Source organism: Suncus etruscus, chromosome 9, assembly GCF_024139225.1.
Source record: "Suncus etruscus isolate mSunEtr1 chromosome 9, mSunEtr1.pri.cur, whole genome shotgun sequence".
In the NCBI taxonomy this organism is placed as follows: domain Eukaryota; kingdom Metazoa; phylum Chordata; class Mammalia; order Eulipotyphla; family Soricidae; genus Suncus; species Suncus etruscus.
The window spans coordinates 114,852,017-114,878,828 of record NC_064856.1 but is presented as its reverse complement, the minus strand read 5'-3'; the positions used below and the strand labels follow the sequence as shown (position 1 = coordinate 114,878,828).

The window sequence follows — 26,812 nt, the reverse complement described above, 5'->3', positions numbered from 1 at the left end:
TCCGTGAACCCCAAATGTGCACTGACAGTGTCCCCCAGCCAGGACACCCCATCTGTCCTGACTTTGTCTTCATCCCTGGATGCACCCCATCTCTGTCCTGACTGTACCCAGGACACCCCGTCTGTCCTGACCCCGTGTCTACACCCAGAACGTTCCCATCCCCAACAGTCATGACTAGCCCCCCCTTTCTCTGTCCAGACGTTTGCTCCCTCGATCTGATTTCATGGCCTGTGGCACTGACCAGTCCAGCCTGCCCTCATGTCCATCCGTGTTATTGGGGTGCATTCTGTGTGTGTGTATGTGTGTGTGTGTGATTTTTGGGTCACACCTGGCAGTGCTCAGGGGTTATTCCTGGCTCCACACTCAGAAATTGCTCCTGGCAGGCACGGGGGACCATATGGGACGCCAGGATTCCAACCGATGACCTCCTGCATGAAAGGCAAACGCCTTACCTCCATGCTGTCTCTCCAGCCCCACTGGGGTACATTCTTGTGTCTCAGCATTGAGGCTGGCGGGAGCCTCAGTCCATAAGAAGGACCAGCTGCCCTGAGCACTGGGGACAGGGTCACCCTTGTTCCTGATGGAGTTGAGGCCAGGCTTGTGTGGCCCCAGCTTGAGGTCCTTGGCCCTTTGGTGAGGACACATCCCCAGAGACGCTTCTTCCACATCAGCTCATGCATTTCTGGGGAGCTGCAGCACCCCACATAGACACACAGGCCATCACTGGCTTTGTAGGCCCGACCCCCTGTATGTTCCCCAGTGACAGGTCGGGAAGAGGCTGGGCTGGAGGTGGCGGGGTGCAGGGAGGATGTTTCCTTTGAGGTCTAAGCCATTGCACAGACCTTGCATGTTGACCTTGCATGTGGCTGATCCTGGCAACACATAGGGTCTCTGGAGCCCACCAATAGTGAGTCCTGAGTGCAGAGCCAGGAGGAACCCCTGAGTACCACCAAAAGGAAAAAGTAAAAACAATAAATGTTTCATCCTGAAAACACAGAACCACAAATATCAGCAAACAGTGACCAGGAATGAGAACTGCCCCAGAAGAGGACACAGATGGGTTGGGGGTGCTTAGGTACCCCCAGACTGATGAAAACTAAACCCAGATGAGGTCTGAACCACAGGACAATTGGAAGACACTGGCCTTGCATGTGTCCCACTTTGGGTCGATCCCTGGCACCCCATATGGTCCCCTGATCCTGCCAGGAATGACCCCTGAGCACTTCTGGGTGTAGCCCCCAAACCAAAAAAATTTTTTTGGTGAGATGTCCAGTTTAGACAAACTGTTGAATTGTCAAATTTGGTGGGCTGAGAGAGCTCAACACTGAAGCTTCTTCCTGTGCTGAGTTGGGTTGCAGAGCCTGAATCCAGATGTCAGCACTGAGATCTGGGGGCCCCGAGCAGTGGAGAATGACACATCTGTTGATGTGAATGTGTGGGTGCAAGTGTGGATGTGGGCATGAATGTGGGTGCACACGGGTAGAGAGCAGATGAAAGTGAAGATGGAGAAGAGGGGGTGTAGAAGACAGTGAGATGGGATGTAGTGGGGTTAGAAAATAGTGCACGTGGGGGTACTTGCATTTGAAGACGCTGTAGAAAGGGAGCAAGGAGGGGCCTTGCACACGTCCAACCCTGGACGGACCCAGGTTTCATCCCTGCCATCCCACAAGGTCCCCTGAGCCTGCCAGGAGCGACTTCTGAGCGCAGAGCTAGGAGTCCCCTGAGTGTTGCTGCGTGTGACCCAAACTCCCCTCCAGAAAAAGGGAGTAAGGAGGGAGGTTGTATTGTGGTTTTTTTGGGTTGTGAATGCGGTATGGGAGAGGATGTTTGAAGGTGCAGATAAGGGGTAGAGAAGTGGGTGAAGCTGTGTGTAGCTGACTATAGATGAGGGTTAGGTGTTGATGGGGTGTAAATGTGGGTGTAGTCGAGGCTGTAGATGGGGCGTAGATAAGGGTGTCAATGGGTGTAGGAAAGGTGTGGTTGAGTGTAGATGAGTTGTAGATGTGTGTGGTAAGGTGTGGCTAAGGGTGTAGATGGGGTGTAGATTACGGTGACAATGTGGGTGTAGAGGCGAGTGTGCCCCAGACTGCTCACACTTGTTCCATGTTTTCTGGACCTGCAGAGGTTTGGAGTGGAAATACCTGGATGTATAGGGACCCAGTTTGGTGTCTGGCTACCTCCTGGTGTCTCTGGGCGCCCCTTGTCCATGTGCCACCTTGCAGCTGGGGTGCCACTGCGTGTCAGGGACCTGCCTCTGGGCAACCTTGGGGCTCCAGTCTTTATCCCTCCTGGTTCGGGGCCAAGCCGTTGCCTCAGTTTACCGTGGCAGTGAGGCCCAGTGTGGGAGGCCCCAGTATCGGGGTGCGCAGAGGGTGTTGTTTACTGCCTCTGTTGGGTGGCTAGCGGTTCCTCGCTGTGGTAGCCTGTGGGCTTTAACACAGTCACTGGCCCTTGGTGCTGACCATCGGCTCCAGGTGGGTGGGCACCCAGAGGAGGGGTGTGGGCAGTGCCCCCCACTGTGCCTGGCCATGGGGAAACTGAGGATTTTTGGTAGGGCTGAGATTGTGGGTGGAGCTGTGGGTGGGAATGACAGGGGGACAATGGGCGGGGTTGTGATGGTGGGCGTAGCCTGCCATCATTGACATGGCTGTGACAATGGGCATGGCTGCAATAGCGGGTGGGGTGCAAAAGTGGGCGTGGGCGGTGCGGGCATCTGGACCTTGGGTAGGACCTGGGCAGGGCTTGGGCCCCCTGCCTAGCCCGCTGGCACAGAGGTCAGGACTCGGATTTCAGGCCACAAGGTCTTCCGGTGTCCGTATCCTGCCTGAGGCATTCCGTGGTGGCTTCCGACATGTGCTGGCCAGCGCCAGGCCATTCACGAGCCCCAGATGCACGAACCCCAGATACATGAGGATACACCCCAGACGCATATGCCAGACGGTTCTGAGCTTTCCGCAGTGCTCAGAGGGGGGCACCCCCAGTGCTCATAGGCCGGTACCACAGGGCCCAGGGTGACTGTGACGGCTGCTCCACAGCAGCAGGTGCATTGACTGTTCACCCGGGTCCCTGCCATCGACGGGAGTGACTGTGGCGCGCGTGTTACCTGCTGACCATCTCAGCCACCTGCCTTTCTGTCTCTGCTGCTGTCCCCCTGGGTCCTGCTTTGCCCAAATCCTCTACCCACCCCTCATCTCTCACTACCCGTCTCCCATCATCTGCTGTGTGTCCACCCATCTCTCCTAGGTCTCCTAGACCTCTTCCTGAGAGAGATGGTGGAAATACTGATTCATAGTCCTGGGAACACAGCGGGAGCACTGCTGGGGCAATGGAGTCTGAGGGGGAAGCACGGGTGATGCGCTTCAGCTGATGAGATGCGGCCCATCTAATCAGGAGGGCAGCCATCTTGAGAAGCCTGTGCCGGGCCTGGAGAGATAGCACAGCGGTGTTTGCCTTGCAAGCAGCCGATCCAGGACCAAGGGTGGTTGGCTCGAATCCCGGTGTCCCATAGGGTCCCCCGTGCCTGCCAGGAGCTATTTCTGACCAGACAGCTAGGAGGAACCCCTGAGCACCGCTGGGTGTGCCCCCCCCCCCCAAAAAAAAAAGAGAAGCCTGTGCCCAAGGCCTCTGGAAGCACCTCAGGTCAGGAGGGCCGACTAATGGCTGCGCAGGCCTGTAAAAGCCTCTTTAGTCGCTCCAGCAACTCAGATCTGGGGTCTCCTGTGTTGGATCTATCTCAGGACCATGACCACCGCTCTCTGAGTGGGAGGCAGCCAGAGTGTGGAGATGGCACCAGTCTCTCCTGCGTGAACTCTGGGTGCTGCTTGGGGCAGACACTCCAAGATCTAAGCCAGAAGGCTGTGGAGAGAGCACAGTGGGAGGTGTCTGCCTTGCACGTGGCTGACCTAGGATGGACCTGGGTTTGATCCCCGGCATCCCATATGGTCCCCGAGCCTGCCAGGAGCGATTTCTGAGTGCAGAGCCAGGAGGAACCCCTGAGCAGTGTGGGTATGGGCCCGAAACAAAAACAAAAGATCCAAGCCAGAACCTGGAGGTCTGGGGGCAACAGCATTTTAGGCTGTCACCCATTTTCCTGGCTCGCCTGTTCTGAGTCCTGAGTTTGCCCTTTCCCCAACCCCCTTTGTCCTCCCAAAACTGAGCTGGAGCTACTGTGGATGCCCGGCGCTGGGTCCCCCCATGGGAGACAGCAGTGACTGGCTTTTCCTCTCTGGGATTGGGGCTGTGAGGACCTCCAGGTGCTCAGGGAGTCCTCCTGGCTCTGTGCTCAGGACTCACTCATGGATTCGGGGGGACCCTATGCGATGCTGGGGATCGAAGCTGGGTCCACCTTGTATAAGGCCAACGCCCTGCCCTCCCCGCTGTCCTCACCTGCACATCAAGCGCCCAGTGGCTGCAAGAAACACAGGTCTGGGGTGCCAAGCGCAGGAGTATTGGGGCTCCCCTCACTGTGGGTGGGGTGGAGGGAGCAGGCGCCCCGAAGGCCGAGCACAGACCCACTCCCGCCCTTCTCAGGCCCTAGGTCCAGTTTTCATTTGGTCCGCTGGGCCCAGGGGTCGCCTGGCTGCAGTGCTGACGCTGGCCACCAGGTGGCAGCGCTGCCCCGAGGGACGAAGTGGCAAAGTCGGGGTGTCCAGCCCCTGGCAGAGGACAGACAGGTCGGTGGGTGAGGTCTGAGCACTTCGGGGGCTACTCAGAGCACTGTGGGAGAATTTAGGCGTCTAGAGGCATCAGCACTACCGCTTCAGCGACGCATTATCGCTCAAAAGTGCTGACCCTGGGGCCGGGCGGTGGCGCTAAAGGTAAGATGCCTGCCTTGCCTGCGCTAGTCTTGGACAGACCGTGGTTCGATCCCCCGGTGTCCCATATGGTCCCCCAAGCCAGGAGCAACTTCTGAGCGCATAGCCAGGAGTAACCCCTGAGCGTTACCGGGTGTGGCCCAAAAACCAAAAAAAAAAAAAAAAAAAGTGCTGACCCTGGAGGGACAGGCTGGGTCTGGGGTGCAAGGTTGGACCTGAGGGTGCAGGGCTGGGTCTGGGGTGCAGGACTGGGTCTGGGGATATATGGCTGGATTTGGATGTGCAGTGTTGGGCCTGGGAGTGCAGGGTTGGGTCTGTGGGTGCAGGACTCAGTTTAGGGGTATAGGGCTGGATCTGGGGGTACAGGGTTGAGCCCGGGGGTGCAGGGCTGGGTCTGGGGGCACAGGGTTGGGTCTGTGGGTACAGGACTGGGTCTGGGAATATATGGCTGGATCTGGGGGTCCAGGGCTGGGTCTGTGGGTGCAGGACTGGGTTGGGGTTGCAGGAATGGATCTGGGGTGCAGGGATAGGTTTGGGGATGCAGGGATGGGTAGAAGGGTGCAGGGATGGATCTAGGGGTGTAGGACTGGAGCGCTTAGTTCCTGTGTTTGGACGCGGACAGGGCCCCTGTGCCTGTCTGACTTGGGCCCAGGCCAGCGCCGCCTTCTGCTGCACCAGCCGCCACCAGGGGGCGCCGTCTGCCCTCCTGCTCTGGAGAAGGAGATGTTAGTGACCAGAGAGGCCAGCGGGGCCGAAGGTCAGGACACACAGAGACACAAACACACATGGACACACAGGCACAGACACACACAGAGGCACACATATGCAGATGCACACAAAGACACACACAGAGACACAGAGACAGACATGGACACACACAGAAACACACAGACACACACATGGACACAGACACGGACACAGAGATACAGACTCAGACACCGACAGACACACACAGTGCTGTGGTCAGGGCAGGGCCGTGGATGGGCTGGCAGGGAGGACCGAAGGTGCTGCAGGAGCACAATGGTTCTGAGTAGCCTCAATCTCTGTGGACCCGTCCCGTCCATCTGCAGAGGGTTGGCTCGGAGAGCAGACAATGCAGGGCCACCCAGACACCGGCCCCTGCTGCTCCCTCAGCCAGTGTGTCCCTGGGGTTGGGGTCTCCCTCTGACGCCCCCAGGATTCCCCCAAGCATTCCTTTGCCTGGGGTTGCCGCTTGACTGCTCCACCCTTAAACCTGGGGCAGTCAGTGCTCAGGAGGAACAAGGACAGCGAGTGACCCTCGGAAAGCGTACATGAGGCCAGAGGGACCCAGCATACTTGTTGGCTCCTGACATCGGACCGGGCCCCCTGGTAGCTGCTGACCTCACTGGCTACTGCCGCTGGGTGCAGAGGTCGGCCTCCAAAGGCGGGAGACGGGCGTCTGAGGCCACAGGGCCAGCTCAGAGGGAGGAGGCCCTGTCCATTCCGTGATGGACTGGAGGCAGCATGGGAGGCTCAGCACAACCCAGAGGTCTGGTCAGTGACGAGGGACTGTTCAGCCCCATATGCCGCTGCCTTGAGTAGCCTCCCGGAAGGGATGGGACCCTCGGTGCTGGGGCCACACAATCTGGGGCTGCACCCCCAGTCATCCTCTCCTGGCTTTCCAGGGCCAGGAAGATGGGACAGAAGGTGGCTGGGGGTGGTGTGGAGAGAGCACAGTGAGCGGTAGGGTGTTTGCCTTGCACACAGCCGACCTGGGATGGACCCAGGTTCAATCCCTGGCATCCCATATGGTCCCTAGAACCTGCCAGGAGCAATTTTTGAGCGCAGAGTCAGAAGTAACCCCTGAGTGCTTCCGGGCATGGCTGAGACCCTGAGGTCTCTGGACGCCACCCTCAGAACCTACCAGCTTTTCTCCAGCTGGCAGAGCTCCTGCACCCAGACCCACCTGCTCCACACACCTGGGCAAGGAGCTGGCAGGCCGGGGGCTGAGGGTGGGGTCACAGGGACATTCTTTTCATTAAACATTTATTTATTTATTTAGGTTTTTGGGCCACACCCAGCGGCGCTCAGGGGTTCTTCCTGGCTCTGCGCTCAGAAATAGCTCCTGGCAGGCTCGGTGGATCATGTGGGATGCTGGGAATCGAACCCAGGTCGGTCCTGGGATGGCCGTGAGCAAGGCAAACTCCCTACCTACCGCTGTGCTCTCTCGGCAGTCCTGCATAAAGACATTCTAAGCCTCCATTGTCTGGGATGTTTTCTGCCCCTAGGTTTGAAAACGAGCAGCAGCAACTGAACAGGCGGAGACTAGAGCGAGGACTCCTGGCTTGGGTGGGCACAGACAGGCAGACACGTGCGAACACATGTGTGAACACACAGACACGAACACAGTGCACGGACACACGCAGACACGCGTGGACACACACAGACTCCTTCCTCAGTGGAGCTGGGGGTGCTGTTGGGGATCCTTGGGGGCTCAGCCAGGAGGCTCAGATGCGGGATCTGAGTTGGGGCTTCCTACTGGAACCGCAGACCCCAGGGTCCCTGGGCCCCCAAGTCCCCCCCCCCCCCCGACCTGGACACCAACCAAAGGCCCCGAACTTTCCACCTGGTGCCCCGGTCTAGAGGCCTCCGGCCCGAGTGACTCAGCAGAAAGAGACCCATTAGTTTCTGTGACAGCCCGAGGCAGGGTCTCAGCATGGTGGAGACTTCATTTCTCCCAGACCTACCTGACATTGAAACCCGAAACCCGAGAGATGGAGGGAAAAGAATTCGCCCCAAGCTCAAGAGCCTGGAAGTCAATTCCAGCCCCTTGACCCTCGTCTGCGCACCCACGAGGTGCAGCTGAGTCACCCCGAAGATGTTGCCCGTCTGGTTTTGCAAGAAGGTGCTTTCCCCACCACCCCTGAGAGCAGACGAGACAGTCGTGTCCCAGTGTCACTGTAGCCATGAAGTCACCGCAAGGCAAATGAACCCTGGCTTTGAAAATACCACTGAAGGGGCCGGTGAGGTGGCGCTAGAGGTAAGGTGTCTGTCTTGCAAGCGCTAGCCAAGGAAGCCAGGGGCAATATCTGAGCGCTTAGCCAGGAGTAACCCCTGAGCATCAAACGGGTGTGGCCCAAAAAACAAACCAAAAAAACCCCACTGAAAATAGCATCAGGCTCCAGGGAGCTAGGACAGGGGTTAAGGCCCTCGCCCTGCACACGGCCAAGCCTGGTTGATCCCCGACCGACATCATGTACGGTTCCTTGAACCCCGCCGGGAGAGTCCTGTGCACAGCCAGGAGTGGTCCCCAAATGCATATACCCACTACTCAATAAAATAGCATCTGGCAGTAGCGAGGAGCCGACTCTGTGCAGGCCTGTGCGGCCCTGGGTTCGATTCCTGAACACCTAACACTGCAGTAACGAACACAAAATGAAGAAAAAACAGTCTGAGAATATGCCAAACTCTGGAACACTGACCAGGGGAACTGAGAGAGTTACCAGAGCCAACGGGAGTGAGCCCCGCTAACTGGCCAATGGGAGCGAGCTAACCACGTGGCCTGGCCTGTGATGCCTGAATTGCCAGTGTGTGGTCTGGGTGCAGGTGTTGGCGGGAACACCCAGGGGAAACACACCTAGGGGTGTGGGGTACCTGGGGGCCTTGCCAAGGCAGGTGCTGACAGTGGGCCCTGGATCTCTGGGTCTTGCTTCTCTGTCCTCGCCACCTGCTCTGCCACCGTCCAAGCTGCCTTGACTCTGCGTCTGAAGTGGGTCCAGTCTGGGAAAGCAGGGTCCAGCTTCAAGAAGCTGACCAGGGGTCTATGTAGCCACCACATTAAGCGCCAGTCCCTGGGGCCCGCACAGCTCCACTGGACAATGAATATCAAGGGGAAGGTTATTTATGTATTTATCAGGGTCACACCCGGCCCAGGGGTTCCTCCTGGCTCTGTGCTCAGGAATGACTCCTGGTGGGCTGGGGGCCAGGGGGAGGGTGTGAGGAGGAACCCTATGGGATGCCAGAGATGAAATCCAGACAGGCCACCTGCAAGGCAAATGCCCTCCCTGCTGTACTATTGCTCTGGTTCCAGTTTTTATTTGGTTTGTTTATTTGGGTCACCCTCAGCAGTGCTCAGGGGTTGGTTACTCCTGGCTCCACACTCAGAAATCACTCCTGGCAGGCTTGGGGGACCATATGGGATGTCGGGAGTCGAACCACCGTCCTTCTGCATGTAAAGCAAATGCCCTACTTCCATGCTATCTCTCTGGCCCACTGTTTTTGAGTCACACCCAGAAATGCCCAAGGATCACTCCTGGAGATTCTCAGGGGATCCTCTGGGATGCCGGACTTGAACCTGGGTGGGCCTTACCTACTGTCCTGTGGCTTGGCCCGCAAAATGGACATTTTCACACCAGCATGGCGGTATTTGCTGGGGAAAAGGGCATGGGGGAAGAGCGTGGGGGTCTGGATCCTGGCAGGTTCTCCCTGTGGACCTAGCGGGCTTGACATGGAACCCAGAAAAGATAGTGAGTCTTGGCGATGGGGTGGCTGGAAGAGGCTCAGGTGTATCCCTGAGCTTCTGGAGAGAGGCAGTGGCAAGAACCACCCACCCACCAACACAGCTGCCTGGCTGGCGCTCAGGGATCCCGTGGAAGTGCTAGTCTGTCTCCCCAACAGTGAGGCAGGGAAGCCAAAACATCGCAACTGCAAATAGGACGGAAGATTCTATTCTGAGGTCCCGGATCCAAAGCAGGCCAGCAGAACTGTGGAACACTCGGGGGCCGGGCAAATTTGGCTGCATGAATATTTGTGTTCATTTTTTTGGGGGGGGAGCTGTCTGGGTGGAGCCCAGATCTAGTGCCCTGAGTTTAGCTGTGCCCTCACTGTGTGCCATCTCTTGCCTTGGCTCAGCTTTGTTCCAGTAGGTTCCGGGACCAGCTGAGAATCCTGATTGTCTGTGACACTGGGGTGTCCTGAGAACCCACAGCATGAGGGGGACAGCTGGAAGAGTCCAGAATTGTGCGTGTGTGTATCGGGGGATGCTGGGCGCTGGCTTTGGGTCTTGGATTTGGGGACTCCAGGCTTAAGTCTCTGCTTGCCTTGTTTTGGGTCATGTCTGTTGGTGCCCAGGGCTTCGCTCCTGGCGGGGGCACAGGGGACCCTCTGTGATGCTTGGGGCTTGAACCCCGCTGGTGGTAAAGTTCCCTGTCCTCTCTTTCCCAAATCTTGAGGGAGCTGCTTGGTTGGGGGGCTGGGGTTGGACAGCCCCCCACCCCCGCCACGTGTTTTGGTCACAAGGTGAAGCCTCATCCCCCACCCTTTCTCCCTAGGTAACTTGACCTTACCTGCAAGACCCCGCCCATTCCTGGGAGAGGTCTTGGAAAAGGTAGATAAGGCCTTTGACCCAGGGGATTAGGGCTGACCCAGGGGATTAGGGCTCTGGGCTTTTTGGGTCTCTGCCCTTTTGGTCTTTGACCAGCATGGAAGTCAAAGGAAGATGGCTGAAAGGAGTTAAGATGCAGGGCTAGCGAAGAATGGCTGTGCTTGAAAGGTTATGAGATAGGCCACACACATGTGGTGGATAGGGCATGAATAAAGTTGATGCTTCCTGATGCCTGTCTCTGGATGAGTCTGATTCACCTAAACCTGGGACCCGCCAGCTGGATGGGGGTTGCGGAGCCACGTGGCCTGGAATGGCATCCACCTCCATCCAGCTCCATCTTTAATTATTAAATGCAACAACAAGGAACATGGAGAGTGTTAGTTGAGCGAAGTGAGTCTGAGGGAGAGGTCATGATCACACTCATTTGTCGGATATAAAAAACCAAGTTAGGGCTGGAGTGATAGCACAGTGGTAGGGCATTTGCCTTGCATGCAGCAACCCGGGATGGACCTGGGTTCAATTTTCGGCATCCCACATGGTCCCCCGAGTCTGCCAGAAGCGATTTCTGAGCGCAGAACCAGGAGGAACCCCTGAGCGCCACCGGGGTATGGCCCCAAAACAAAAACAAAAAACAAACGAACAAAAACCGAAGTTAGTCTGGTAATAATATCAGAAACAAGAGAGACGAGGGCCAGGAGGACCGGTCCAGGGTGGGAAGCTTGTCACAGAGCAGGGGACGCATGGAGGACAGAGAAGGGAGCACTAGGACAGTGAGTTGGGAATGAGCGCTCGGGACAGGAACTGGGGGCCAGGAGGAGGGAAAGGGAGAGGCAGGAGACCCCTTCAGAAACAGCAGAGAGAGACAGAGAGATATGTCCTAACCCTTCAGGGGCAATACTGCAAAACAGTGTGTGAGAGAAGAGAGCAAGAGAGGGAAAGAGAGACAGAGACAGATGGAGAGAGAAATAAGAGATGAGAATGACAGAGATGAGATGGAGAAAGAAAAAGACAGAGACAAAGAGATGGAGAGACAGAAAGAGCCAGAGAAATAGAAAGAAACAGAGAGACAGAGGAAAGAGAGAGAGAGGGAGGGGAGAGACAGAAAGAGACAGAGATGGAGAGAGAGATGGAGAGAGAGAGAGAGTCAGAAAGAGAGGCAGAGGAAAAGAGAGGGGAGAGAGAGAAGAAAAGTGTTTACCCCGAAGCCAGACAAGGAGAGGACAGAAGGGAAACTGGGGACATTGGTGGTGGGAAATATACCCTGGTTGCTAATTTTTTTATTTTTCTTTTCTTTTTTTTTTTTCCTTTTTTTTTTTTTTTTTTGGTTTTTGGGTCACACCCGGCAGCGCTGGGGGGCGGGGTTTACTCCTGGCTATCTGCTCAGAAACAGCTTCGGGCAGGCATGGGGGACCATATGGGACGCCGGGATTCGGACCAACCACCTTAGGTCCTGGATCTGCTGCTTGCAAGGCAAACGCCGCTGTGCTATCTCTCTGGCCCCTATTTTTCTTTTTCTTTTCTTTTCTTTCTTTTTTTTTAATTCTTGCCCTGGTTGCTAATGTGTTTAAGGGAATTAGTCCTTGTGCCTTTAAGGGGTGATTACGGCTCCCCCAAACCGCAGATGGAGTGGAACACGCCCCCTCTAACTGATAACCGCCCTAAGTCTAAAAAAGGCAAAGCCTGCCAGTTGGAGGGGCCCAGGGTGAAGATCTGAAGCAGAACCTGCAGGCCCGAGATAAAGCAGCAATGACAAGATGTTGCCATTTAGTCTTCTCTCTCTCTCTCTCTCTCTCTCTCTCTCTCTCTCTCTCTCTCTCTCTCTCTCTCTCTCTCTCTCTCTCTCTCTCTCTCTCTCTCTCTCTCTCTCGCTCGCTCTCGCTCGCTCTCGCTCTCTGTCTCTCTGTCTCTGTCTCTGTCTCTCTCTGTCTTCTCTCTCTCTTCTTGCAGTCCGGATCACTGCACTGATGTTGGACATTGTATGACAACTTTGTCGCTGTGAAAACAACAACCCTGGGGCCTGAGCTGTGCTATGGCTCAGGGAGGGCTTTCTGGGTTCGATTCCCGGCATCCCACAGTGTCGTTGTCCCCCCCCCCCCAGTCTGCCAGGAGTGATTCCTGAGTACAGAGCCAGGAGCAACCCCTGAGCACCACCCGGTGTGGCCCCAAAACAAATAGCCCTCCAATAACCCAACTGTATTATGAACTGCTGTGTGACCATGATGTTTCAATAAAGTAATTCAAAACAAAAGACAGAAACAAAAACAAAAGGACCCCTCCAAGGCCCCTCTCCCCTGGGGGCTGTTTGCAGCTTGGGTGGAAGGGAGGGGAGTGAGGCAGGGGTGCGGCCTGGCTTCTCAAACAGGACCCCTTGGCTGGCTGGTGTATTGCCCCAACTCCAGTCCATGGGGTCCAGCTCCAGTCTGGGAGCTCAGCTGGCCCTTGGAGGCTTGGGGGACAATCTGGTGCTGGGGAGGAGAGTGGGAGGTTGTTTCTAGAGGAACTCGGGTAGGATGGGGCTTAAACCTATCCCCTAGAGAGAAGGCGGGAGTGAGAGCCCTGGGCCCCCAACACAGGTTCCGGGGGGGGGCCATTGTGGGAGACCTGACGGTCCTCAGGCCCCTCCTACTGGGGCTCATCATGAATCCCTGAGCCCCCCCAATGTCTCGAGTTTATCCAGGGCACATGACTGGGGGTTGTTGACCACAGCGTCAGTGCTGGGAGGGGCGCACGGCACAAGGGACATCTTGATGCATTGGGGGACCAGGTGCCTGGGTGCACCTCTCCCCTCTTGTGACGTGAATCCCCCCAGATTGGGACAGGGAGTCAGGGCTCTGCCAGCTTCTGACTCAGTTTCCCCTTTTGTGGCAATGAGGACCCCTTGGTCGTCCACTCTGGATGTTGCCTTTTGGGTTCCCTGTTCTGCCCAGCAGGTCGGGGCTGCCCTGCGCCTCCAGTCTGGGCTGTTTCCCAGTACCCAGTTTTCGTGGGCCTGGACCCGCCCCAGTGAGGGACCTCCCCCTCCCAGCTGTCAGTGCTGGTGGCCTCAGATGCCCGATTTCAGCTGCTCTGAAGTGCAGTGGGTCAGGGCTGCCTGCCCAGGGGCCTAGGTGATGCCTACTGCCCCCACTCCCGTCCCCAGTTCCAGCCTGTCCCTCCCTCCCAGGCACCGACAGGCCCCACCGCCCCTTTTTTTTCTGGATGGGGGCCCAGTCCTCCACCACCCCTCTGGGCCACGGCTGCAGAGCTGGCACATGTTTATTGAAATCACAGGAGCGGGTCTGGGCGGCGTGGCCAGCCGTCAGTAGTCGGACAGCGGGTACCGCAGGAAGATGAGGACGAGCAGGATGCAGGAGGCAGCCAGGGCTGAGCTGGTGATGTTGAAGAGCCTCGCCGTCTTAGCGTCCTCCACGGCCCCATTCAGGTCATTCAACAGTTTCTTGTCACGCACCTGGGGGAGCCGACACCCACCCCACAGGAGCCTGCATTGTGGGGGTGATGGGGGCCCCTCGCCCCAACGTCAAGGGTCCCTGCACCTTGGGGAGGACTGGAGGCCAGAGAGAAGGGGAGGGTGCCACAGCATACCGTGACTGGCCTCTCGCAGCCCTGTCCGGATGGCTCCCCGTGGAATGCAGCTGACACCTGGAGCTGAGTGGTGCTCTGGGGAGTAGCTGCCTCCCCAGGCCCTCCAGGGTTCTTGCCCACATCCACCACCCGCACCGGAGGATCTAGCTGCCCCCTCACTGGCATGCAGTGGGGAGGGGAGACGGGTGTGAGGGGCAGTGATGGTCCAGGTACGAATGGGGGAGGCAGGACACGAAGGACGGGGATAGGAAGTAGACAGTTGGCATCTCCATGGGGGGATGGAAAGTGAGCAACTGGGTACAGGGGTGGGAGGGGAGCAAGGGGCTGGCAGGACGGGGAGAGTGTAGATGCCATAGTAGAGGTGAGGGGTGGAGGGTGGAGAATGGATGGACTGATGGATGGATAGGTGGACGAATGGATGGGTGAGTGTATGTATGTATGGGTGGATAGATGGATGGGTGGGTGGATGGATGGACAGATGGATGGGTGAGTGGATGGATAGGGGTGGATGAATGGATGGACTGATGGATGGATAGGTGGACAAATGGATGGGTGAGTGTATGTATGTATGGGTGGATAGATGGATGGGTGGGTAGATGGATGGACAGATGGATGGGTGAGTGGATGGATAGGGGTGGATGAATGGATGGATAAGTGGATGGGTTGATGAGTGGAAGGATAGGATAGATAGTGGGTGGATGGAGGTTGGAAAGAGTGTTTGATGGGGAACAGTGAGGGAAAGAATAAATAATAGGGGCCAGAGAGATAGCGTGGAGGTAAGGCATTTGCCTTGCATGCAGAAGGTCGGTGGTTCGAATCCCGGCTTTCCCATATGGTCCCCTGAGCCTGCCAGGAACAATTTCTGAGCGTAGAGGCAGGAGTAACCCCTGAGTGCTGCTGGGTATGATCCAAAAAACAAAAAAATAAAGAATAAAGAATAAGGGGCCGGAGCAATACCTCAGCGGGGATGGCCCCTGTGTTGCATGCAACTGACCTGGGTTTAATTCCCAGCATCCCAGCATCCCATCTGGTCTGCCAAGAGTGCTTCCTGAGTGCAGAACCAGGAGTAATCCCTCACCACCACTGGCTGTGGTTCAGAAAGCAAAAGCTGAAGATGAAGGAGATGAAGGAGGAGGAGGAAGAGGAGGAGAGGAAGAAAACAGGGAGGTTTGCTCAGGATGAAGACAGGGTGGAGCTTGGAGAGCACAGACGAGGGCCATGAAGAAACTCACAGAAGTGGCTGTGGAAGGGTGGAGGGAGGAGGTGGGATGGACGGTCTCAAAAGTTTCTGCACCGGAAGAGGAACACCAGGAGGAAGGAGCCTGGTACAGGGCACATCTCCTGCCCCTACAAAGCACCCACAAAATGGTACAAGGCACCCCATTTAGAATGAGGAGCTGGAGCGATAGTACAGCAGGGAGGGCGTTCGATCCGCGGCATCCCATAAGAGTCCCTGAGCACTGCCAGGAGGAACCCCTGAGCACCACAGGGTGTGGCCCAAAAGCAAAATAAACAAATGTAGTGGAGGAAGAAGGGATGGTGGGTGAAGAGGGGGCTGGAGGGAGGGTGGACGGAGGCAGGAGATGGAGGGTGGGGCAGTGGCTATGGGCAAGGGGGTGCCAGGTGTGGATGGTGGGGCAGGGCAGCACTGGGCTCAGATGGTAGGGAGTAAATCTGGTGACAGACCGGATGCCCTTCCTGCCACTTCCGGCTCCCGTGTCTGGGAAGGCCTGCCTTGGGCCCATTTGGATGGCCGCTGTGCCCCCCTGGCCCTGGTCTTTCCTCTGTTCCTCCCTGACACCCCCTGCCCTCATCCCTGGCTGGATTTAGGTTCCACCCAGACCCCCCATGCAGTCACTGGACCTGTATATCCTGGGTCTGGCCTGTCCAGGGCAAGTGCCGGGTCCCGGGGGAGTGTGGGGGTCCTGCCGGGCCCTTTAGCCTCTGCTGCACCCCCCCCCCCCGCCCTGTACTCTGAGCTCAAGGAGGGGGAAGCCGGGGGTTGGGAGAGGCTGCCGGACCTGGCGAGGCTGTGGTGTGGGGCCTTGGGACACTATCACGCCCGGCACCGTCGGTGGCCATGACGGAGCAGCCTGCACAGATGGCGGGGGAGGGATCTTCCGGCCAAGCTGGCAGGGACAGGGCACCAGCTGTCCCTCTGCTGCCTGGGGAGCTCAGGCTGTGGCTGCACAGACACACACATGTCACAGCACAGATGACACACAGCACAGATACACAGTCAGGTACCCAACACTCATGCCTCCAGACATGAGCCAGACACGTAGGCTCCTGTGCAGACCCAAGTGTGCTCACATACGTGTCCATCAAGTGTACACACAAACCTGTACCCGGTGACTCACACACCCTCTTCTGTGGGGAGACCCCCCCGTGCTCCTGCCCTGCATGCTTAAGCAGCATCGAGGGATGGAAGCCAAGGCTAGAGTGCGGGGTGCAGGCGGGGAACCCAGAGCAGAAGCAGCAGCTACCTCGAAGGAAATGTGGTGGGACAGGGGGTGCCCCAAGGTGGGGATGGGGGTGGTACTCGCTGGACATGTGCCCAGGTAGGGGGAACCCAGGGCTGCTCCTGCCTCGGTCGGGGAATCTCCTGACTTCAATTCTATGCCCCCTGATTGGGGTCTTTCAGGAGCTGCCCCTGGGGTGGGTGATGTGATGACAAGGGATGGAGCTGGGGGGTCCCAGGCAGTCCTGGACCTCCCCAGTACTTCCTGGCAGCAGCTCCCCTTGGGCAGGACTCTCTGTCTCTCTCCCTCTCTGTCTTATCTGTCTTTGTCTGTCTGTATCTCTGTCTGTTTCTCTGTCTCTGTTTCCTTTCTCTCCCTTTCTCCCTGTTTGTGTCTCTGTGTCTCTGTCTCTGTTTCTCTGTCTGTTTCTATGTCTTTCTCTCTTTCTGTCTGTCTCTCTGTTTCTATGTTCGTCTCTCTGTGTGTCTCTTTCTTGCTGTCTGTCTGTCTGTCTCTTTCTCTCTGTCTTGGGGCCCCAGGCCCCTCCAGGACCCATCCACCACCAGGACCCTGGGCTGGCCAGCGGGACTAACCCCCCACCAAACACCCACGGAGAGGACCCCAACAAGTCCGGGCTTGGCCAGCATGCCCTGGAGAGACCCGGGCCAGGGCCGGACCCGGGCCCCCCTTCGGGCCACTCACTTTGAGGGAGTAGGCGAGGGCGATGAAGCCGAGGCAGCAGAAGTTGAGGTAGACGAAGTTGAAGATGGACCACAGGTAGTAGTCGTTGACCTCGCTGGCGTCGGGGTACACCTCGATCACCGTCGTGGGGTTCGTCATGGTCTTCTTCTCCGCCAGGTGCTTGCAGGGCTGCGGGCCGGCCCCGGGCCCCGCGCGCACGCTGTCGGCCTTGGCGCTCTTGGGGTCCATGGGGAAGAGCGCGGGGTCGGGCGCGGGGGCCGCGGGGGCCTGCAGCGCGGGCGGCTTGGCCACGCAGGCGAAGCAGCCGGGGGGCGCGCCCGCGGGGGGCCGGGGGATCCAGAAGGCCCCGTCCAGGGGCGCGCGCGCGTCCTGGGCGCCGTCCGTGGTGGCGCTCCGGGGTCCCAGCGGCGCGGCTGGGCTCTGGCGGGCGCCCTGGGCCTGCAGGGGCAGGGGGGAGCCGGGCAGCGAGGCGCCGGGCGCTACGCCCGCGGCCTCGCGTGGCATCGCCTCTCCCCGCGCCCCATGGGCCGGAGGCGCCGCGCCGGGGTCTGGGTGGGTGGGCGGGCGGGGGCGTGCCGGGGGGCTCGTCTCCCCCCCAGTCCCGATGGCCGGGGCTTCCCTAGCGGGCCCCCCACCCGCAGGCACCCGCGTCCGTGCCCGCGCACAGGGCGACGGTAAACAGCGCACCGGGCGGGCGCGCAGAGCAGAGCCGCAGTGGCACGGGTGGGGGTGGCGGGGCCGTGTCCCCGCAGCGCGGACACCGCGCCAGGGTCCACCCCGGCCGCGCCGGGGCGCCCCGTCCTCACTGCGCCCGAGCCCGAGGGGGTCCCCGCCGCCTCCCCGGGCCCCCGCGCGCACCAGAGGCCCCGCCGCCGCGCGCCCGCCCGCCACCCTCGCCAGGCGCGCACGCGTCCCCGCTGACCCCCGGGCGCCCGCTGCCCACCCGAGGCGCGCCCAGCCCGGACACCTGCGCCCCGCGCCCCCTCTCACCTCCCGGAGACTCCCGGGCCTGCTCCCACCCCGGCCCCGCGGCCCGATCGATGGATGCCGGTGCCGTGCGCTCGGGGCGCTTGGCTGACCGGCCGACTGACCGACCCGGTCCCCGGCGAGCTGGGCCGAGCTGAAGCGCGAGCGCCGCCGCTGCAAGCGCCAGGCCTGACTCACACGGGAGACGAGGCGCCGCTGGCCACGCGCCCCTCCCGCCGGCCTCTCCCCGCACCCCAGCCCCCGCCCGGACACGTCTCGGCCCCTGTGGCCACCCCTGACCCCCACCCCAGCCCAACAGCACCAACCCCCGCAGGACCCGAGATCCCACAGCTGCATCTCTCGGAAGGGACGCTCTTGGCTCTGAAGTGGGACCCCACCAACCTTCCTCCCCGGGTGGGAGTTGCTAGGAAGACCCCTTAATGCCCGCTGTTGGGTTCCACCTTATTTTACCCGAAACAAATTTCATCCCCGATTTCTTTGTATCTGTTTGTTTACAAACATATGTAAACCTGAGCCGGACTGGGCTCAGGCTAGCTGCCCACCCTGGGGTGGTCTCTAGACTCAATAAAAACAGTCGTCTGGCAGGCAGCAGGCTCTCCGTCTTGTGCGACCCTGATTGATGCTTGATCTAATCATCTAATTGATCATCTAATTGATGATTGATCTAAGCTGGGCTTAGAGATAAGGGGCATACAGTGATTTTACATCCTGCCACTCACTGACTTCCTTTCCTGGCAAGGCCCCTGCCCAGGGGGTCCGGAACCACCCCTCATGCTGAGTGGCAGCTTAGCCCCTAACACTCAGGCCCGGCGCCTCTGAACTCCCAAGGGTTCCACTCTGCTGGACCGCTTCCCTCGTCCTCCCTGCCCCGCATCCATAGGTCCCCTCCCCACCCTCCTTCCACTCACCTCCCTTTATTCCCTCCTCCAACGCCTCTTTCACCTCAACCGCCACATCACCTCCATGATTGCCTGCCAGCTCCCTCCTCCCTCATCTCCCTCCTCCTCCCTCTCCTCCCCGGCGGCCACCCCAGCTCCCCTCTCCCTCATCCCTCGGAACCCACCCTAGGCCTCACACCTGCTCAAGCTCAGTTGCTACTAGGGAGCTACAGGGGCCAAGTTACCCCATTTCTATTTACTTATTTATTTATTTATTTATTTATTGGGCCACTCCCGGCGTTGCTCAGGGGTTACTCCTGGCTGTCTGCTCAGAAATAGCTCCTGGCAGGCACAGGGGACCATATGAGACACCGGGATTCGAACCAACCACCTTTGGTCCTGGATCGGCTGCTTGCAAGGCAAACGCCGCTGCGCTATCTCTCGGGGCCCTACTTATTTATTAATTCATGTCACACCTGGCAATGCTCAAGGGTTCCTCCTGGCTCTGCTCTCAGAAATCACTCCTGGCAGGCTGGGGGACCTGGGTATTGAACCCGGGTCGTTTCCTGGAAGAGTTGGTGCTGGAGAGGTGGAGGCCTTTCTCTGCCGGCCAGGTCCACACGCCTGAAATCCCTTCCTTTCAGCCCGAGGGTCTGAGGGTTCAGGGTAGCCTGGAGGAAAAGACTCACAACAATCAGGTTTCAGGAGACAACAGCTTTATTCAGGCCCTAGCCACCACATGTGGCTCCTAAGCTTTAAAACCTTTCAAGCCATCTCCATCATTAGCCCTGCATTCAAGCCTGTCTCTTCCCCATCCTGCTTCTCGCCCCATCTCTCTTGCTGACTCTCTCTGAATCCAGAATTCTCCTCCTGCCCCTGAAGCAATCCTTTTGTTACCTTCCAAAGACCCCTCCCAGCATGGGCACTCTTACCATCAGGTAAGGTGACACAGGAAGAAGGGGGGGCGGGGGTAACAATAGGTCAGTGGTAGCTTGTTGGTAGATGGAATAAAGCTTTGCCTTGCTTTATTTCAGTCGTGTGGTCAAGTTCTTGAACTCTGGATCCTAACATTTGGGGGCTCGTCTGGGGTCAAATGACATAGACCAGGTCACCAACATAGACTACCAAGGTCTCGCAGATATTCTGAGACCGTCTCAAGGTAGGTGAAGGCCTAAGGAGAATGGAGCTCTGGTGTGAGCTGAGGAGAAAAAACTGGAGGCAGAATCACCCCAGGCCACTCATGGAAGGAGAAACAGATGAGGGGATGTACGCTGCTATCTGTGTCACACACACACACCCCCCCAAAACTTCGCAGCTCCTGCTGCAAACAGCATACATCCCCTCATCTGTTTGGGGTACCTGGTGTGTTGTCCTTGTCTCTCTTTTGTGTCATCTTTTTTTTTTTTTTTTTTTTTTTTTTTTTTTTTTTGTGGTTTTTGGGTCACACCCGGCAGTGCTCAGGGGTTATTCCTGGCTCCAGGCTCAGAAATTGCTCCTGGCAGGCACGGGAGGACCATATATGGGACGCCGGGATTCGAACCGATGACCTCCTGCATGAGAGGCAAACGCCTTACCTCCATGCTATCTCTCCGGCCCCTCTTTTGTGTCATCTTGGGCAGGATGATGAGACAGGGGAACTCTAAGGAGAATGCTACCCCATTGGGGTTGGTTTGGTGGAATTTGATTCGAGCTCAGCAAAATTGTGTGTCGTGCTTTTGTGCTTGTAGTTGAGTCTTGTGTTTGTCTTTGTTGCGTAGTTTTATCTGAAAAAATCCCAGGAAGAGTGGGAAGGAGCAAGACAAAATGAAGAGAAGTCCCGAGGAACCAGGTTCAGTCCCCATGCTGCCTCACCACAAGATTCTCTCCACAAGGAAAAAGTATGGGTCGGCACCCCTTCTCATCATTCTAGGCACGCTGCGGGTCTCTGTATCCATCCAGTGGGCAGCTGGAGAGTCTGCATGGAACCAGGTAGTCTGGGCTGGACGGGGGGTGGGGTAGGGGGGGTGGCAGACAAAGGCCACTGAAGGGGCTGGCGGGATGGAGAGATATCGGGGACAGGTTTAAGTGAAGGGCTGCTTATGGAGCCTGCTTAAAAGGTTTATCTTGGGGCCGGAGAGATAGTATGGCGGGTAAGGTGTTTGCCTTTCATGCAGGAGGTCATCGGTTGGAATCCTGGCGTCCCATACGGTCCCCCGTGCCTGCCAGGTGCAATTTCTGAGCCTGGACCTAGGAATAACCCCTGAGCACTGCTGAGTGTGACCCAAAAATCACACACACACACACACACACACACACACACACACACACAGAGGTTTATCTTACCCCCAAATGTGGACTGCTGCTTGATACCAGATTCAGCTCCAGAGGGACCCCCAGTGCACGAACTCTACCCAAGCCCTTTCTGCCGCAAATTATTTCTGAAAGTCAACAAGACCAGGGGTGTGATGAAAATGTGATCTGGATTCCAACCCACAAGAATATCTCAAAAGACAATGGGGAAGCCTATATTTCCTTGATAAGGTTAAGACCTCTATAACACTACCTCTTAATCTGTTTATCACCAAAAGTAAGGTAGTCAGTCTCCTGCATCACTTTGTTCCCTTAATTACTTTATTAAACTCATTTAAATTTTTTTCTTTTTTCATAGATAGATAGATAGATAGATGTAGATATAGATAGTCTTGTTTTTGCTTTCTTCTCCTCCTTAACTTCGTCTGTTTTGGTTTTGCTTGGTGGTACAAAATCCTACAAGAAAAAGTCTTGCCTGGGATTAAAGCTCAAGTCAAAACCAGGGCACAGAGATGATGGAGCCTGACACTCTCACCCCCAAATCCACCAGCAATATAATATATCACCGTTTCTTTTTGCACAGGCACACTAAAAAGAGGAAAAGTTTACATATAGAAACAAGCTTTTATCTACTAGAGATAAGAACTCATACATTTCACAATATAGGGGCACCTCCCACTTGAATATATGTCATGTGGTCCCTATTGGGACCTGAATTCTGAATAAGGAGGGACGCCATTTTGTAAAAGCAGGCTTCTTCTTAGGTTCTGAGCAGGGAGAAACACCATTTTGTAAGGACCACATGGTGTATGCCACATGCTGGGGCTTCACAATCCAATTTCCATAGACCCCGCCTTAATCTACCTGGCCATACCAGGTAGCCTATCAGGGAAGAACAAGGGAGTAGTAGAAAGTACCCCTAGACAAGAGCCAATCTTTTTTTTTTTTTTTTGGTTTTTGGGCCACACCCTGCGGTGCTCAGGGGTTGCTCCTGGCAGGCACGGGGACCATATGGGGGACCATATGGGACACCGGGATTCGAACCAACCACCTTTGGTTTGCACCGCTGTGCTATCTCTCCGGGCCCCAAGAGCCAATCATTTTAAGGATCATCAGAAAGCTGGAACCTCCCTCTATCCCTTCCCTATGTCATCTTCATCATGACCTTGGGCGGGGCTCATCTCCTTCGGGGGATGGCCCCTAGCTGGCCAGGCTGGGGAATCTATTTGGCAGACGGATTAAAGTGTTAAATATTCCAATTTATTTTATTCCAATTGTGGTCCTTCTACTCTGGAACGCTGCAGTCCCAATTTAGACTCCATGTGATTAGACTGCTAGCGACTGTCCAACCCTGAACCCTAGATCCCAGACTTAGAACCGCACAGTTCTCTGCAACAGCTCCAGGAACAAACTCCCTCAGGGACATTCTTTTTTTTTTTTTTTTTTTTTTTTTTTTTTTTTTTTTTTTTTTTTTTTGGTTTTTGGGCCACACCCGGTGACGCTCAGGGGTTACTCCTGGCTATGCGCTCAGAAGTCGCTCCTGGCTTGGGGGACCATATGGGACGCCGGGGGATCGAACCGCGGTCCGTCTCCTAGGCTAGCGCAGGTAAGGCAGGCACCTTACCTCGAGCGCCACCGCCCGGCCCCGCTCAGGGACATTCTTAACACTACTCTGACACCAACAAGCGCCAGTTTTGATAAGATATCCTGACAATGAGGAAATGGCAGTAACTAGGTCTAAGAGTAGATTGTCCTACCTCACCACCTAACGATAAGATGAAATCAGAAGACACACCATCCTTTGATCAGTACAAAAGCCAAGATCTAGTACTAACCACAGAAGACGGAACATAACTACCATGACTGGGCAGAACCTGTCCTGGGACCAATAAAAAAGACCCTCGTCTAGGCTTTGGCCTACGACCTGTACTACAACCAAGATCTCTAATTCCAGAGGCCTGACTGAGACAACTGTAACTGAACAGAACTTCTGGAAACATAACCAAAGACTATCCTAGACTTCGCCCTAGGATCGGTGCAAAAACCAAGACCACCAACTACAGAAGACTGATTAATGAAACAGAACTTCTAGAACCATAAAGAAAGACTCCATCATAGGCTCCATCCGATGACTTGTGTAGCTACAGAGGCCTGATTTTATCATTCACGACTGAGCAGAAAGTTTTCAGACATCACAGAAGGACCTAAGGGAGAGAATAAGAACATGTACAGAGCCTGTAGTTATTCTTATGACAGTATACTTCAAGGGTGGAGAAACCCTGTTTCTCTTAGGCCAAAGGAATTATTTCCTTTTTTTTTTTTTTTTTTTGGTTTTTGGGCCACACCCAGCAGTGCTCAGGGGTTACTCCTGGCTGTCTGCTTAGAAATAGCTCCTGGCAGGCACGGGGGACCATATGGGACACCGGGATTCGAATCAACCACCTTTGGTCCTGGATCGGCTGCTTGCAAGGCAAACACCGCTATGGCTATGCTATCTCTCCGGGCCCTAATTTCCTTTCTAATCTCCCCAATATTTACCGTGCCAATGCAAAAAAAAAAAAAAAAGGCACAAATTAAAAATTTTGTGTTGTTGTCCTTTCTTCCTTTCTTCCTTCCTTCCTTCCTCCCTCCTTCCTTCCTCCCTTCCTTCCTTCCTCCTTCCTTCCTCCTTCCCTCCTTCCCTCCCTCCCTCTCTCTCTCTTTCTCTCTCTCTCTCTCTTTCTTTCTTTCTTTCTCTTTCTTTCTTTCTTTCTTTCTTTCTTTCTTTCTTTCTTTCTTTCTTTCTTTCTTTCTTTCTTTCTTTCTTTCTTTCTTTCTTTCTTTCTTTCTTTCTTTCTTTCTTTCTTTCTTTCTTTCTTTTCTTTCTTTCTCTTTCTTTCTTTCTTTCTTTCTTTCTTTCTTTCTTTCTTTCTTTCTTTCTTTCTTTCTTTCTTTCTTTCTTTCTTCTTTCTTTCTTTCTTTCTTTCTTTCTTTCTTTCTTTCTTTCTTTCTTTCTTTCTCTTTCTTTCTTTCTTTCTTTTTCTTTTTTTTTTTTATTTTTTTTTATTTATTTTTTTTTGGTTTTTGGGTCACACCCGGCGGTGCTCAGGGGTTACTTCTGGCTGTCTGCTCAGAAATAGCTCCTGGCAGGCACGGGGGACCATATGGGACACCGGGATTCGAACCAACCACCTTTGGTCCTGGATCGGCTGCTTGCAAGGCAAACGCAGCTGTGCTATCTCTTCGGGCCCCTTTCTTTCTCTTTCTTTCTTTCTTTCTTTCTTTCTTTCTTTCTTTCTTTCTTTCTTTCTTTCTTTCTTTCTTTCTTTCTTTCTTTCTTTCTTTCTTTCTTTCTTTCTTTCTTTCTTTCTTTCTTTCTCTTTTCTTCCTTCTTTCTTTCCTTCTTCCTTCCCTTCCTTCCTTCCTTCCTTCCTTCCTTCCTTCCTTCCTTCCTTCCTTCCTTCCTTCCTTCCTTCCTTCCTTCCTTCCTTCCTTCCTTTCTTTCTTTCTTTCTTTCTTTCTTTCTTTCTTTCTTTCTTTCTTTCTTTCTTTTCTTCCTTCCTTCCTCCTTCCTTCCTTCTTCCTTTCCCTTCCTTCCTTCCTTCCTTCCTTCCTTCCTTCCTTCCTTCCTTCCTTCCTTCCTTCCTTCCTTCCTTCCTTCCTTCCTTCCTTCCTTCCTTCCTTCCTCCCTCCCTCCCTCCCTCCCTCCCTCCCTCCCTCCCTCCCTCCCTCCCTCCCTCCCTTCCTTCCTTTCATTTTTGGGTCACACCAGCAGCGCTCACGAGTTACTCCTAGTCCTATGCTCAGAAATCCCTCCTGGCAGGCTTGGGGGACCTTATGGGATGCCGGGATTCAAACCACCATCCTTCTGCATGAAAGGCAAACGCCTTACCTCCACCTTACCTCCATGCTGTCTCTCCGGCCCCCGTGTTGTTTCTTTTTGTGCTTTGTTTTGTTTTTATCTTGGGACTATGGTTATTGCTTGGTTGTTGTCTTTATTGCTGTGGTGCTTTTCGTTGTTTGTTGTTGTTGTTTGATTTATTTTTTCTATTTTTTGTGTTTGTTTTTGTTTTTGGGCCACACCCGGTGTTGCTCAGGGGTTACTCCTGGCTGTCTGCTCAGAAATAGCTCCTGGCAGGCACGGGGGACCATATGGGACACCGGGATTCGAACCAACCACCTTTGGTCCTGGATCGGCTGCTTGCAAGACAAATGCCGCTGTGCTATCTCTCTGGCCCCCTTTTTTTTTGTATTCTTGTTATGTTTTTTTTTTTCCTTTTTCCTTTCTTCTCTTAAATTGATATTTATAGCCTCTAGAAGGACTCCTCCCATTTTTTTTGCTTGTTCTATTTTTGCCCCCCCCCTTTTTTTCTTTTCTTCTAACAGAACCACATAACTTGAACCATGTTGTTCTACCTCACACATTGGAGGAGAAATAATGGAGGGTACCAAGCCCAGTCATATGAACATCAAGTAGGAATAAAAAATGAGCAGACTTAAACACCAAATCCAAAGACAACGACAACAGATTCGATACCCAATCTACAACAAGCTAGATACAGAAGGGACTGCTTATACCAGCAACCTGGGGGGTATAAAAGGGGATCTGGGATGCATGCTGGGAACAGGGGAGGAGGGAGGACAACATTGGTGGTGGGAATGCCCCTGATTCAATGTCACTACATACCTAAAATATTACTGTAAATTTTTTTAATTCACTGTGCTAAAAATAAAAATTATAAAAAAAAAAGTTTATCTTAGAAGCCACACATGTTGGCTAAGGCCTTATTATTAATAAAGCTGATGTCTCCTGAAATCTGACTGCTGTGGATCATTTCCTTGCCTCTATCCTGAACCCGCAGACCCACTGCATCGAAGGGGTTGCAGGCGCCTGGCCCAGGCTGGCAGAGAAAGGCCTCCACTCCATCTCCTCATCATCCACCACCACCCAGGAATTTATAATTAATATTCAATTCTACAGGAGATTGAATGAGTTAAAATCCTATGGAGAAGAGGATAAGAAAGCCCAAGGTCGAGCAAGCACGAGCTAGGGCTCTCTCTCTCTCTCTCTCTCTCTCTCTCTCTCTCTCTCTCTCTCTGATCACCCATCCCTCAGGAATTCCTTAGCTTTGGGCACTTATTTACTCTTTGTTAAGGAATCATCTGTAAATAATAGACTACCAGAAAAGGAAAAAAATGGCCTTTTAAAAACTCAGTCCAGGACCAGAGTGGAAAGCACAGGGGTAGGGCATTTGCCTTGCACGCAGAAGACTTGGGACAGGTTAGATTCTCGCATTCCACATGGTTCCCTGAGCCTGCCAGGAGAGATTACTGAGCGCAGAGCCAGGAGTCACCCCCGAGCATTTCTGGGTGTAGCCCCCTCCCCCCCAAAAAAAAAGAAAAGAAAAAGGAAACTAAAGACAAACAGAAATGACAGGAAATTAAGGTTTTTCCAAATGGAACTCGAAATTATATGTATAATTGTTGTTGTGTGTTTTCTGTAAATCGGGGAAACATTTGCTTTTTCTCTTTTTTGGACACCTTCAGTATTTTTTTTTTTTTGTGTGTGTGTGTGGTTTTTGGGTCACACCGGCTGTGCTCAGGGGTTACTCCTGGCTCCATGCTCAGAAATCACTCCTGGCAGGCACGGGGGACCCTATGGAATGCTGGGATTTGAACCGATGATCTCCTGCATGAAAGGCAAATGCCTTACCTCCATGCTATCTCTCCATCCTCACCTTCAGTATTTTTTATGTTTTATGTCACTATGTTGGT

The 26,812-nt window shown here is 55.0% G+C and overlaps 2 protein-coding genes across 5 annotated transcripts in view; one reads left to right on the top strand and one right to left on the bottom strand.

The window, feature by feature from the left end:
• The window catches only part of CD81 (CD81 molecule), a 344,561-nt gene that overhangs the window by 50,730 nt on the left and 267,019 nt on the right, over nucleotides 1-26,812 (top strand). The window lies entirely within an intron of this gene.
• On the bottom strand, nucleotides 13,396-18,227 carry IFITM10 (interferon induced transmembrane protein 10). Its single transcript, XM_049780919.1, has 3 exons — nucleotides 17,895-18,227; nucleotides 16,905-17,342; nucleotides 13,396-13,606 (listed from the first exon to the last, which is right to left on the bottom strand). Exons 1-3 carry the CDS (start codon nucleotides 18,225-18,227, stop codon nucleotides 13,457-13,459), a joined length of 921 nt encoding a protein of 306 aa, XP_049636876.1. The 3' UTR covers nucleotides 13,396-13,456.